The sequence below is a fragment of the Plasmodium relictum genome, assembly GCF_900005765.1.
Source record: "Plasmodium relictum strain SGS1 genome assembly, contig: PRELSG_00_v1_296, whole genome shotgun sequence".
NCBI lineage: Eukaryota > Apicomplexa > Aconoidasida > Haemosporida > Plasmodiidae > Plasmodium > Plasmodium relictum.
The window spans coordinates 25,487-38,333 of NW_021628500.1; the positions used below are offsets into that span (position 1 = coordinate 25,487).

Consider the following 12,847-nt stretch of genomic DNA (forward strand, 5'->3'; position numbering starts at 1 on the left):
ATTACACGATATATATATATAAACATAAAGGAAGGATACACAATAAAGTGTATATAAAATAATAAATTATTAAAAATTGTATTAATATAGTAAAAAATTTATTTAAAAATAAAATAAAGTTTTTCTTAAGTTATGTAATATAATTTACAAGTAATTAATTATTATTTCCAATAATTTATATTATAATAAACAAAAAAAGTAGAAGATTCTATACATTTTATTTAATAATTTGACTAATTAAAAAAATACAAATGTATTTAAGTGATCAATTAATAAATCATTACTCAAAGATTTAGGATTATATTTCTGTAGTTTTCTTTGTACTTCAATAGAAACTTTGTATTTACTTGGTATTTCCCTTACTTTACTTTCTTAAAGTAATAGATTGGATTTCAGTTCTTTTCTTAATTCATTCTTATCATTGTGAAAATTTAAATCAGTTTTATTAATGAAATTATGAGTAATAGCTTCATCAGATCCTTTTATTTTTTCATTCCCTTCAGATTTAATTTCCTTTATATATATATATATATGTAATTTTAGTATTATTTCATAATAAAATGCTTCACATGGTTCATAACAACAGCGTCAATATGTATATGGCTTCTCTATATTTAATTTAGCAAGACATATCCTAGATTTTTTATTAGTAGACTTCATACTTATTACAAACCTTTTAGATATTTGTGATGTTCCTTTATTGATTATTTTACAAATTATAATTGGTGAGACTTCTAAATAGGGTTATAATTTATTAGTTAGTCATTCAATGATATTGCTTAAGTAATGAACAAATTGGCAATGAATAAATTCATTGCTCTTAATATTCAATTTTAAGTTTTTCCTTAATAGAACTTATTTATGCATGTACTTAATTAATTGAATATCACTAACCAATTAGTAGGAACAAATTTTATTTCGTCTTATCTAGGAGTTCATTGCATGCAAAAATTAAAGTACTAACACTGTGATCAACTTAGTGTGTTTAATAAAAATCTTTTTTTAAGGCACATCTCGGTTATAATTATATTAATGTCTTTTTTTTTTTTTGAGAGAATTTTTTGTGTGAAAGGAATGAATGAAAAAAAAGACGATAGGTGGATTGTTCCAATTAAATTTTTATTTAACTTATTATAGACTTTAGTTTTTTAAAAGTGATTTAATTAATTTTGTATTATATAGAAACTTTAATACAAAATTATAAAGGAGTCCTAAAATTTACCCTTTATTAACTTGGATATTCATCACTTTTATTAAAATCGTTGAATAACCAATTAATAAATCAACAAACAAATTAATGAAGAGCATATAGAGAAATCTCCATTGATTATAACTGCAATAAAATTACTTAACATACATAATAGATAATCTTTATATAATTATCTATAAAAAAATAAGTGAATTTATATTGTATATTATTTTATTTTAATAGAGTTCTTCAAAATTATTTATAAGATCTTATTTTTATATATTTATCAATTTTAATAATTCATGTTTATTAATAATTTTTATTCACGACTTCGTTAATGAATTGTATTATTAACTTATTTTAAATAATATTAAGAGAAAATATTAAATAAATAAATTTCCTGTTGTGCACATAAGATTTGATAGAAAAATATGTACATTAAATTTTAGACAGTAGGGTGTTCAAATCTGAAAAAAAATAAAAAAAAATTAAAAAAATTATGTACACCAAAAATAGTATATGCATAATTAATAAAAGTTATTATTAATCTTTTATAAAATAATAGTTAGTTGTTCATGCAAAGTATAGAAAGGTATCCATGCATTCGCAGGTTAAAAAAGAAGATATGTGATTTATTAATTCCCCGTTTAATGACTTTACTAGGGTATTAAACAAACAAATTAATAAAGAGCATGCATAAGTAAATATACTGATTTTTAGTTTATATTCATTTATTTTCGATTATATACAGTAATATTTATAATATATAACATTTAATTTGAATTAAGCAATTATGTATTACTTACCAGACATATTTTACTTTTACAAATGTATTTTTATTTACGGAGAATAAGTATATTCTTTTAATTAAAAACAAACATACAAAATTAAGTTATAACAAATAGAAAAAATTAAACTCTAAGTTATTCAATGTTATTTCAAAATACGCAAATCGAATATTACATAAATATTATACTTTTCATACATAAATCTTTGTATTTCAACTCAAAATGCCCATAACTTCCAAAAAAAAAATTAAAATTATTTTTTTTATTAAAATTACAAAGATGTATAAAAATAAAATAGACAAAGCGTCAGTACACGACTAACTTGTATTTTTCTAACTAGTAAGCTAATTTTATATTACAAAAGGTTAATAACATTTTTTTATTAACTAATGTGATAATTTCTTTTATTTTTTGATCAATAATAAAAGATTGTCCATTGAAATATTTTTGTAAAATTTTTGTAGTCAAATATAACTATTGTTTAAAATAAAAATTAAGTTCAAAATTAAAAATAAAAACAAAAAATATTAAATAATCATAATGAGGATTTAAATTTTTAATAAAAATAGGTGTATATTTATTAAAGTAAGTGAATGTCTCTTAAATAATAATTGCTCAGTTATGTAAGTTATATATATATAAAATTTACATATGAGTAGCATAAATATAATTCTACAATAAATATAATTAGTAGAGACATATCTCTATGATCTTTGCTAGTTTGTCTTTGAATAATGTAGCAAAGTCATCGAATACACAATTAACAAATCAGTGTGCAATAAAAAAAAAAAAAAAAAAGCAAAAATAAATATGTGCTTGAAGAATAATTTTTTTTTTTAATATAATTTAATTTTTTCTTATTCTTTTTATTCTTTATCATTATTTTTTTGTTTAGAGATTTAGTCTATGTATGATGTGTTTTATTTAGTATGTATTATATAATTTATGTGATAAATAACTTACAAAGTTGATATTAATTATAATTTATAAATAATTATAAATCTATAATATTAATTAATATTATAAAAAAAAAAAAAAGTAAATATTACTGCATATATACCCTTTATTAATATGTTTATTCAATACATTAGTAAGGTCCTTGAATACCCAATTAATAAATCACAAATATTATTTTATTTTTAACTTTTATTTTGTAATTGATTTTAGTTTTAAAAATAAATAATAATTCTGAATAAAAATAAGATATTATAAATAACATCGAAGAACTTGATTAAAAATAAAATAATATATAAAATAATTTTATTTTATATTATACAGATAAGGAAAATGAAAATTTATTGAGATCAAATTATTAATTATTAAAAAGAGATAGATATATAAAATTCAGTTAATATAATACAGGTTACTAATAGAATTAAAAAGTCAAGGTTTATACATGAAATGAAATCTAAAGATTATTTTCATATTTATAGAAAAAGTAATATTCAAACATATTATTTGAATAATGATATATAATAATGATGTGGATGAAAATATTCTAAAAGTGACTGAGATTATAAAGCAAGTTAAAAAAAAGAAAATGAAGCAAAATTATTACTCTCCTTGGGTAATAGAGTGTGATCAATAAATAGTATTATCGGTTAATTTTAATAATATTAATAAAGAATATTATATAAATAAGTTTTGTCTTCTTCACATCAAGTTTTTAAGGAAAACAGCATAATAATCACTGTAAAGGGGGGGGGAGGTGTAATATTTTTTTTTATATAGAATAATTTTTGCATTTTGTGTAATAAGTTTTTTTTTTATGAGTAAATATTGTATGCACATTTATTAAATGAAATGGTAAATAATTATTAAAATTATTATTAATTATATAATTTTAAAATATTATGAGATTTTGGTAGTATAAAAATTTTTAAATAGCAGAAATGTCACAGTTTATTTGTTCTTTACTAATTTGACTATTAAAAATACTATAAAAATATGAAAGTGGTCAATCAATAAACCAGAGTCTCACTTAAATTATTTATTTCATCTAAAATCTTTAAATTTAACATCTCTATACCTTGATATATTATAATGTAATTGTTAACCTAATGTATTCTTCCATATAATGTTTTTATTCCTACTATTGTTGCCATTTGATTTATTAATTTGGGTATTAAGGTATTTTCACCTTATTTTGAACAGTAAAATTAATAAGGAGCATATAAACTCTACTGGCTTTGTTTATTATAATGTTATAATAATGAAACCTTATTTTTTATAATTAATAGTTGATGCTAACTGTTAAATTTTATCTACTTTAAATGTTAAGAAATACATTACAAAGCTAATGTTACTCAAAATTTTATATATTTTTTATTAAACATTAAGGAATATAACTCCCCAAAAAAAAAAAAAAAATAAAAGAATTAAAATAAATAATAATTTTTATAAAAGAAAAGAAATTAAACCAAAAATTAAAAATTAAGTTATGCTATTCAAGTATATGGCTATTTTACATGATATGTTATGCAACTCTTTATGTATAGCATTTTAGGTAAAAGGAAATTATTCTTTAGAAGGAAAAACTAGTCTTTTTTTTTTTTTTTCTTTTTTGTTAATATACAATTATTTTTCAGTGTAAAATTTCATTCAAAATTAAGCACTATGATGAATGAACTTAATTGTCTGAACTCTTTTAATATATAATTAATACACAAAAAAATATTAATTTATGTGATATTCATTCTATAATATCATTTGAAATAGATTGGTAATTCTATTTAATGAATAGTTATGGAAATGTATCATTATATTAATTGACATTCAAGAACTTTTATAGTATTTTGATCAGTCAAATTAATGAATAATATATAGACAGATCTCTATTTTTTTTACTGGAATACTAAGTATTACAAATGATAATTATTTCCTTATAAATTATACTAAATAAATTGACATAAAATTATATTATATTATATTAAAGGAAAATTTTACTATTCATTTATATTTTTTATTAATTTATTTAAAAAATATTTAAACCTGTTGATATTTATAATGAAAAATTATAATATATCGTTCTTTACTAAATGAGTATATTCTTCTTTGAGAAATATAACTATTTAACCTAGTTTATTTTGTTATATATCATTTATAGTGATAATAAGGAATTCGTATTTTTTGTTTATATTTATGGAAATGAAGTCTTATAAATTTAGAAAATAGAAATAATAGTATATATTGAAAAATTAATTTTTTATTTTAATTTCCCCTTATTTTATTATTTATTTAATTTTATATATTATTAGAAATTTTTTTTTTATTATTTTAATAAGCATTATTTTTATATTAAACTTTTCCTTATCAAAGTAAATATTACAAAAATCACCATAAAAATATAAGTTTTAATGAATTTTTTTCTCTTTTTATTATTTGTAGTAAAAATTTACAAAAGAATAAATTACAGAATACTTCAAAAAAAAAAATAAATATATATATAAAAATTATTTTTTTTCCTATAATTATTATATTTACTAATATAAATAATTTAATTATATGTTAATCCAATTAAAAAAAAAAAGAAGTTGAAGAGAATGACATTTTATTTCTTTTCCTTTCATTATTCATAATAAAAAAATATTACAATTATTTATTTGAAAAAAAAAAAAAAAATCTTCATTTTCAATTGATTCGAAAAATAATTAAAAATGTTATATTTTTTATTGTTTGATATAAAATTTTTTTTAATGGATAATAAAGGATATCATTTACAATTCTAAAATTTTAATAAGATGAAATATATTACTTATAAAAATTTAGAATATATATATAAGATATTTTAAAGATGAGTATCGAATAGTATGTGTAATAAAATAGATATAATAAAATGTTTTTTTATTAATTTGTGTGTATAAAAAAAAAAAATGAGTTGTACTTTTTTTTTTTATACTCTAAAAGGGAAAATAATTATTTTAAGTACTACCTTATAAATGTTTGAGTTAGTTTATTACTACATATATATATTTTATAATGAATTTGAATAAAAAGAAGTATATTTAAAATATTTCTTGTGCATTAGTGAATTTTATGTGAACTTTCTAAATAAATATTTGAATTTATATATTTATTTCAAATTTATGTTTAGAATTCAATTAAAAACAGAAAGAAAATAATTAAGGTAAAAACTAAAACTATGTAATATTTTTATAAAATTACATATTTAAATATAATTAAAAAAATAAGAAATATGATAAAGTTTTTATTAAAAATGATTATTATTTTTTAATTAATATTAATTGTTATTTTTTATATTAAGAGCTATGTTTGATGTTGTGTCAATGATTTTTATTAATATTTGTGGGAATATAAATATAAAAATAATTTAAATTTATATTTATTATTCATTATTATTGAAATGAATTTTCCAAATGAATTTAAATTTTCTAATTTATTATTAGCTTATAAAATAGCATTTATATTCAAAGTTAGTTTATTATCAATTTTATTTAAAGATGCATTACTATTAAACAATTACGAATTAGGATTAATACCCAAGAGGAATCTTGCAGAAATGCTTCAAGGACTACAACATGATGAGAAAAATGAGAATACAAAAATTTTGAGTAAAGAAGAGGTCATAGAAAAATTTGTCTCTGCGGAATATTTATCATCTAAAGAAATAGTGGATGAATATAAAGATGTAAATTTCATTATACACAAAGATTCTAATTGTATGGAAAGAGATCTTGCAATTATTTTTGGTCGATTTTGTTTTGAGGGAATAACATTACCTATTAATCAATTATTAAATGTATATAAAAGAATAATTAAACGTGCTAATTTGCGAAATTGGTTTACATTATATGAAAAGAGGAGTATTTTCGAATATATTTTATCTATAGAGAAATCTGTGTCTGAAGAATCATTGAAGAGTATAATTTGTGAAGAAAAAAAAGTCGAACAAGAAGATATTATGCCTATATTAAGGGAAAAATCATTTTTACTAGAAGAAAAATTAAAATCATTGGATATAAGGCTACCATATGAACAAAATAATGATTTGAAATATATAATAGATGAACTTATTAAAGACGTTATTGTATATTTTAATAAAAGATTTAGTGAGGATGCAAAAATAGATGAACGTTATGTAAATGAATTATTTGATACTGAATATTTAATATTAATTTCATTAATTCATTCTGTATATACTGGTGTGTATGTTAACAAACCTATTTACGATAATTGTACATTTATATTGAAAATGATTTTAAAATATTTTTCAGCAAGTACCATAGAATTAACATATGTGCAATTTAAAAATATATATCACAGATTACTGGAACGTGTATTTCCTTTAGATCATAGTGAATTAACAACTCAAGAAATGCATAAATTGTTTAATGCTTATGAAATTGAAAATAATTTGACTATAAATCATGTAATAAGGGAAATTAATAAGCCTGATGAACAAGAAACACAGCATGACATGAGAGATGTAGTAAAAACTATAGAAAATAAAGTTAATGAAGCTTTACAATCAGAAGATATTTTAATGTCACAGGAAGAAGTGAGGAAAATGGCACTTAGAATATATAGATCTACTACAGAGACTAGTTAAATTTTTTTAATTAAAATATTTATAAGAACAAAAAATTACTATTGTGTTTATACATAAATAAATTATATAATTTTTGAACTTATTTATTCCATGTGTAATATTAATATAAAGGGGATTATATTTCATTATGAAATAATGAAATATATTTTTAATGATAAATGATATTATTTTAAAAGACATGAATAAATTTTCATTTATAAAGTTCATTACATAAAAGAGATTTTGAATTCATATGCTAAATAAGATTATCTATATATTATTTATTAATAATTAATAACCCATTCAATGAACTACTATTAAGACATTATTTGTTGTATTACTTTTTTTTTGAAATATTTATGGAAATTAAGATGAATATTTGTATAATAACTGTCATAAAATTTCTTATGAGCTTTTATATAATAATTTTATATGGATTAGGACTATAACATATATGAATATGTGATATTAATAATAATAATAATATTTTTTTTTACATTATTTTATTCTTTGTCATATTTTCATATATATTCATTAGTTATAAAATATCTCTCGTAGAATTTATCCTAAATACTAAATTATGAATATTACTTCTCTTTTTAAATATTCAATAGGATGAAATACAATAGAAATAAAACCTCGGTTTTGTACATAAAATATTTAGGAAAATCATTTAACTGAAAGTATATGCACTAAACATAAAAAAACTATTTTTTTGAACATTATTTTTCTTTTAGTGTATATACATATAACAAATTGGCAAAAAAAATTTTTCTATGAAGCAATTTTAATAAAATAAATGAAAATTTTTATTAAACTGTATGAAGTAATTTTTAATATATAATTAATATATTTACAATAATAAAAAATTGAGTTGAAATATCTTAAATAAGAGGATTATAAAGTTTATATGAAATTATTTATTTCATTTTATATAGTATACAGATAAAGATTATATATAATTGTGGAATAAATAAAATTGATAGATACTATTTTGCATGCTTTTTATTAATTTTGTTGTTCAATATACTATATAAAAATCTTTGAAAATTTCACAAATTCCTATGATTAATTAGTTGCTTAATCAATAAATAGTATTAACAACTTTTTTTTATTGTATTAAGCAATATAAAATTAATTGAATTTTAATTTTGTATAAAGGTATACGAAGAAAATACATTAAAAAAAAAAAAAAATTATTTTCTTAACTTTCGTTTATGTTTTTTTTTTTTTTTTTTTGTGTATAGAAAAAATATGTGATAATGTGAATAATAGTATTTTGTAATAATTGATACTATAATAAACTAAATAAGTATAAATCTTTACCCGCACATGTTTTTTTTTAATCTGTTTATTAGATTCTTGGTTAATTATTTAGACATTTAAATACTTTTTTAGTATTTGAAACAGTCAATATATATCATGTATAGAAATCTGTACTAATTATATTTATTATAAAAATCATGTATTATAGATAATTGTATATTATTATTATAACTATCTATATAATTAATTTATTAAACGGCTATTCAATGACTTTGATAGAGTAATGAATAAATAAGCTAAAAAAAGAGTATATAAAAGTGTCTTTGCTAATTTTATTTATTGTAAGAATGCATTTATGCTTTTAATACGTAAGTTTTATATATATGATTTACATAACAGAGCAATTATTGCTTCAGAAACATTTATTTACTTTAATAAAAATATACCTTTATTTTTTTATTAAAAATTTTAATCTTTATTAAATTACTGATCATATATAAAATTTATTTTAATTAAAAAAAAAGAAATAAAACTTCATAATTTTTAATAACATTTCTAAAATACATAAAAATTAAATATTAATAAAAAAAATAGTTTTTTGTTTTTCTTTTTAATAATATAAATTTAATTTTTAATTTTAAAGTTATTTCGATTAGGCAAAAAGAGCAAATTTTGCATAAGTATTTCATTATTTTTTTTTTTTTTTTTATGTTATAAAAAAAAAAATTTTTTTAATTTAAATATAAATTTTAGTAAAATAAAAATATAAAAAAAAAAAAATATAACTTGCATTTTTCTGTACTCATATTTAATTATTATATTATAAGAGGTTAATAAAAAATATTATTAAGAAATAACATAAAATAAATTTAATACAATATTTTTTTTAATCATGTTTTTCAATAGTTTTTATTATTAACTATTATTAAATACTTTTATGTTATTAGTTGTTCACATAAAATGAATTATTCACATATAAAAAAAAAAAAAAATTTATAAAAAAAAAGTAATATACGCATATTTTTATTATAATTATTTCATTATACAAATATTTTTGCAAGTATATCTTTAGATACACATCCTTTTACACCAATATGAACATATAAGATCTTGTTTTACTTGTCTTTATATGTTTATCTGTATATATGCTTCTTTTGAACAAGTTCCATACACTAAAAACTTGTATATGTATTTTTTTTTTTATTATTTTAAAGAAATAAAAAAAAGTTAAATAAAATCTTATATTGAGCAATATGCAAACAAAAGGCTAGATAACTTAATTTGAAAATGTAATACATACTAGTTATTTCTTCATTTGTAAATAATTATTTTATTCAATTACAATATGATAGAGACACTATTATATGTATTAATTTATATACTTCATCCATCGAAAGTATACAATGCTTTGTTATTTTGGAAATTCTTTGAGTACTTAAAATTTAGACAGATCCTAATTTTATTTTTAATAACAACTTGTAAGGCTTACATAAATCAACTATATCATTAAAGCTATTCATATAGCACCTTTCCAGTTTATACTCCATTATGATATAATTCCAATATAATGTGATTCTTTCTGCGTCAACTTTGATTTTCTATTTTTGTATCCAATTAATTTATTAACTGCGTTCATTGACTTATGCATAGAGTAGGAAGATTAATAATGAGCATGGATAATTGTTACAACTTATTTTATATATTATAATATTAATTATTACAAAAGATTATTAACTATCTATAAATTAAACTTAATGCCAACTTTATTATTTATCACTTTTATAATACGTTATCAATACTATATACATCATACACTTTTATTACCAAATAACAAGAATCAATCTTTAAAGTTATTTCTTCTTACAAAAAAAAAAAAAAAAAAAAAAAAATTAATATTAATATACACATCTATCTCTACATAATCTTTTTTTTTTTTTTTTTATAATTAATATTATCTAGTGTATGTATTTTGATGTTTGTATTTTCTTCTCATACCTTACATATACAAATAAAAATTTATATGTATAATATTCCTTTTTAATGTTATTTATTGACCAAGAGTTAAAAATATATTTTATTATTATATTTTAAAAGTTATATGAAATAAAGTGATTATTTCATATTACGTATTTTAATCACTTAATATTTGTTCATTTTCCTTTAAAAGTTAAGTTATAATTATTTAATGAAGCGGAGATAGTTCTATATTCCCTTTATTAATTTGATTATTTAATACCTATCAAACGTCATTAAATAATCAATAAATTAACGAATCACAAAATATTATCAATAAATTATAAAATGGTTCCAGTTAATTACAAAGTAATATTGGAGAATTGCAAAACACTTCTAATTTACAATGCACTAGTCTTCAAATACAAAAAAATGCCTATACATCTTAAATAAACACTACTTTTAATCTATAACATGTTACTCCTGAATTAAAAAATAATACATATAATTTATTAAATGCTATTTTTTATTTGCAATATTACTACACCTGAACTGCAAAATAATGCTTTTAATTTACAAAATGAAACATTTAATTTACAATGTGATACTCTAGACTTACAAAATAATTATGATATGCAATATATGGTTCATAGATTACAAGAATCATTCCCTATAATTTATTACATATCTCACATAATTTACAATGGAATCCTAACACACATAATAATCCACATAATTTAAAAAAATATTATTTAAAAATATATATTTCTATGCTTTCAGTATAATTTCTCTAATTTACAATTTAATTTTTCTAATTTTTTATATGATTTCCATAATTCACAAATGAATACATTCAATTTATTATACATATATATATCTCGGGATTTACAAAATAATTCCATTGATTTGCAAAATGCATCTTGTTTTATAATATTCCTCCCCTTATTTACAAAAAATATGTGGTAATTTACTCGAAATATACCATAGTTTAAAGGGTGTAGTTGATTTATAGAATATTTCAACTTTTAGGGGTCATAACCTTGTTATACAATTAGAAAAAAGTACATATATTTTTTTATTTTATATAATATAAAGCAAATATAAAATTTTTTACTTTTAGATATATTGTAGATTCTGAAATAAAGATTAATTATAATTTACATTAAGAAAACACTAAAACTTTATCTAAAAAAAAACATAGAAATAATGAATAGAAGAAAGAGAAAGAGCTAATATAATGCTGATGTCAATTCCATAAAAAAAAAAAATAATGAAATTAATTCAAGTTTTTCTATTTATAGAGATTATCATATTGCAAATGGAGCCATGAGAAATTTTAGTATGTTTTGTTCAAAAATAATTTTTCAAAAATAGAACATAAAAACATATTTCCTATAATAAATTTTATAAATAATGTACATAAAATATTAAAAGAAAAGAAAAGTGACCTTCAGAGAAAATATAATTTAAAAACCTCATGAATTAAAAGAATTTATAAATGAAATATTAAAAAATATTAATCAAAATGTTTTAATAAAATTAGTAGTTATCAATAATATTCTAAATTTAAAAACAATAAAAATAATAAAAATAGATTTAGAGCATATGCATAATAATAAAAATTTAATAAAATTATTTACCACTAATGAAAATGATATAAATAAAAAAATAGAAATGTTTTCTATTCCTATCAATGATATGCATAAAAATATTGAAAATTTTAAAAAATTAGAAACTCAAATAATAAATGTTTTAAAAAATTATGGTGCACACTAGATTAATTCATGGTTCATTAATACCATAATCATAAGATGATTCGCAGTAAATTTCGAAGTTATTTAAATATATAGATCAATCTATAAAATTGTTCCGAAACTCTATTTAAAGAAGCAAAAGAAAATCATTTAAATTATCGTATAACCAAATGACATAATAACCTTTTATTTGGTGCTATCCAGTATATACTGGTAAGATTTTATAAAGTATTAAGAGCTTTTATAATGTATATTTAGAATTACTTGATTTATCATGTAATAATGATGGAAAAATGTTACAAAATAATGTTTAATTTTCTATCTAAATAAAATAAGGGAAAAAAAGAAA

The 12,847-nt window shown here is 18.3% G+C and overlaps 1 protein-coding gene across 1 annotated transcript; it reads left to right on the forward strand.

The window, feature by feature from the left end:
- Window positions 1–6,340: 6,340 nt before the first annotated feature.
- Window positions 6,341–7,546, forward strand: PRELSG_0022800 (hypothetical protein; the record flags this gene model as incomplete). The annotated part of the gene is made up of 1 exon (XM_028680137.1): window positions 6,341–7,546. One exon carries the CDS (start codon window positions 6,341–6,343, stop codon window positions 7,544–7,546), a length of 1,206 nt encoding a protein of 401 aa, XP_028531105.1.
- Between the last annotated feature and the right edge of the window lie 5,301 nt (window positions 7,547–12,847).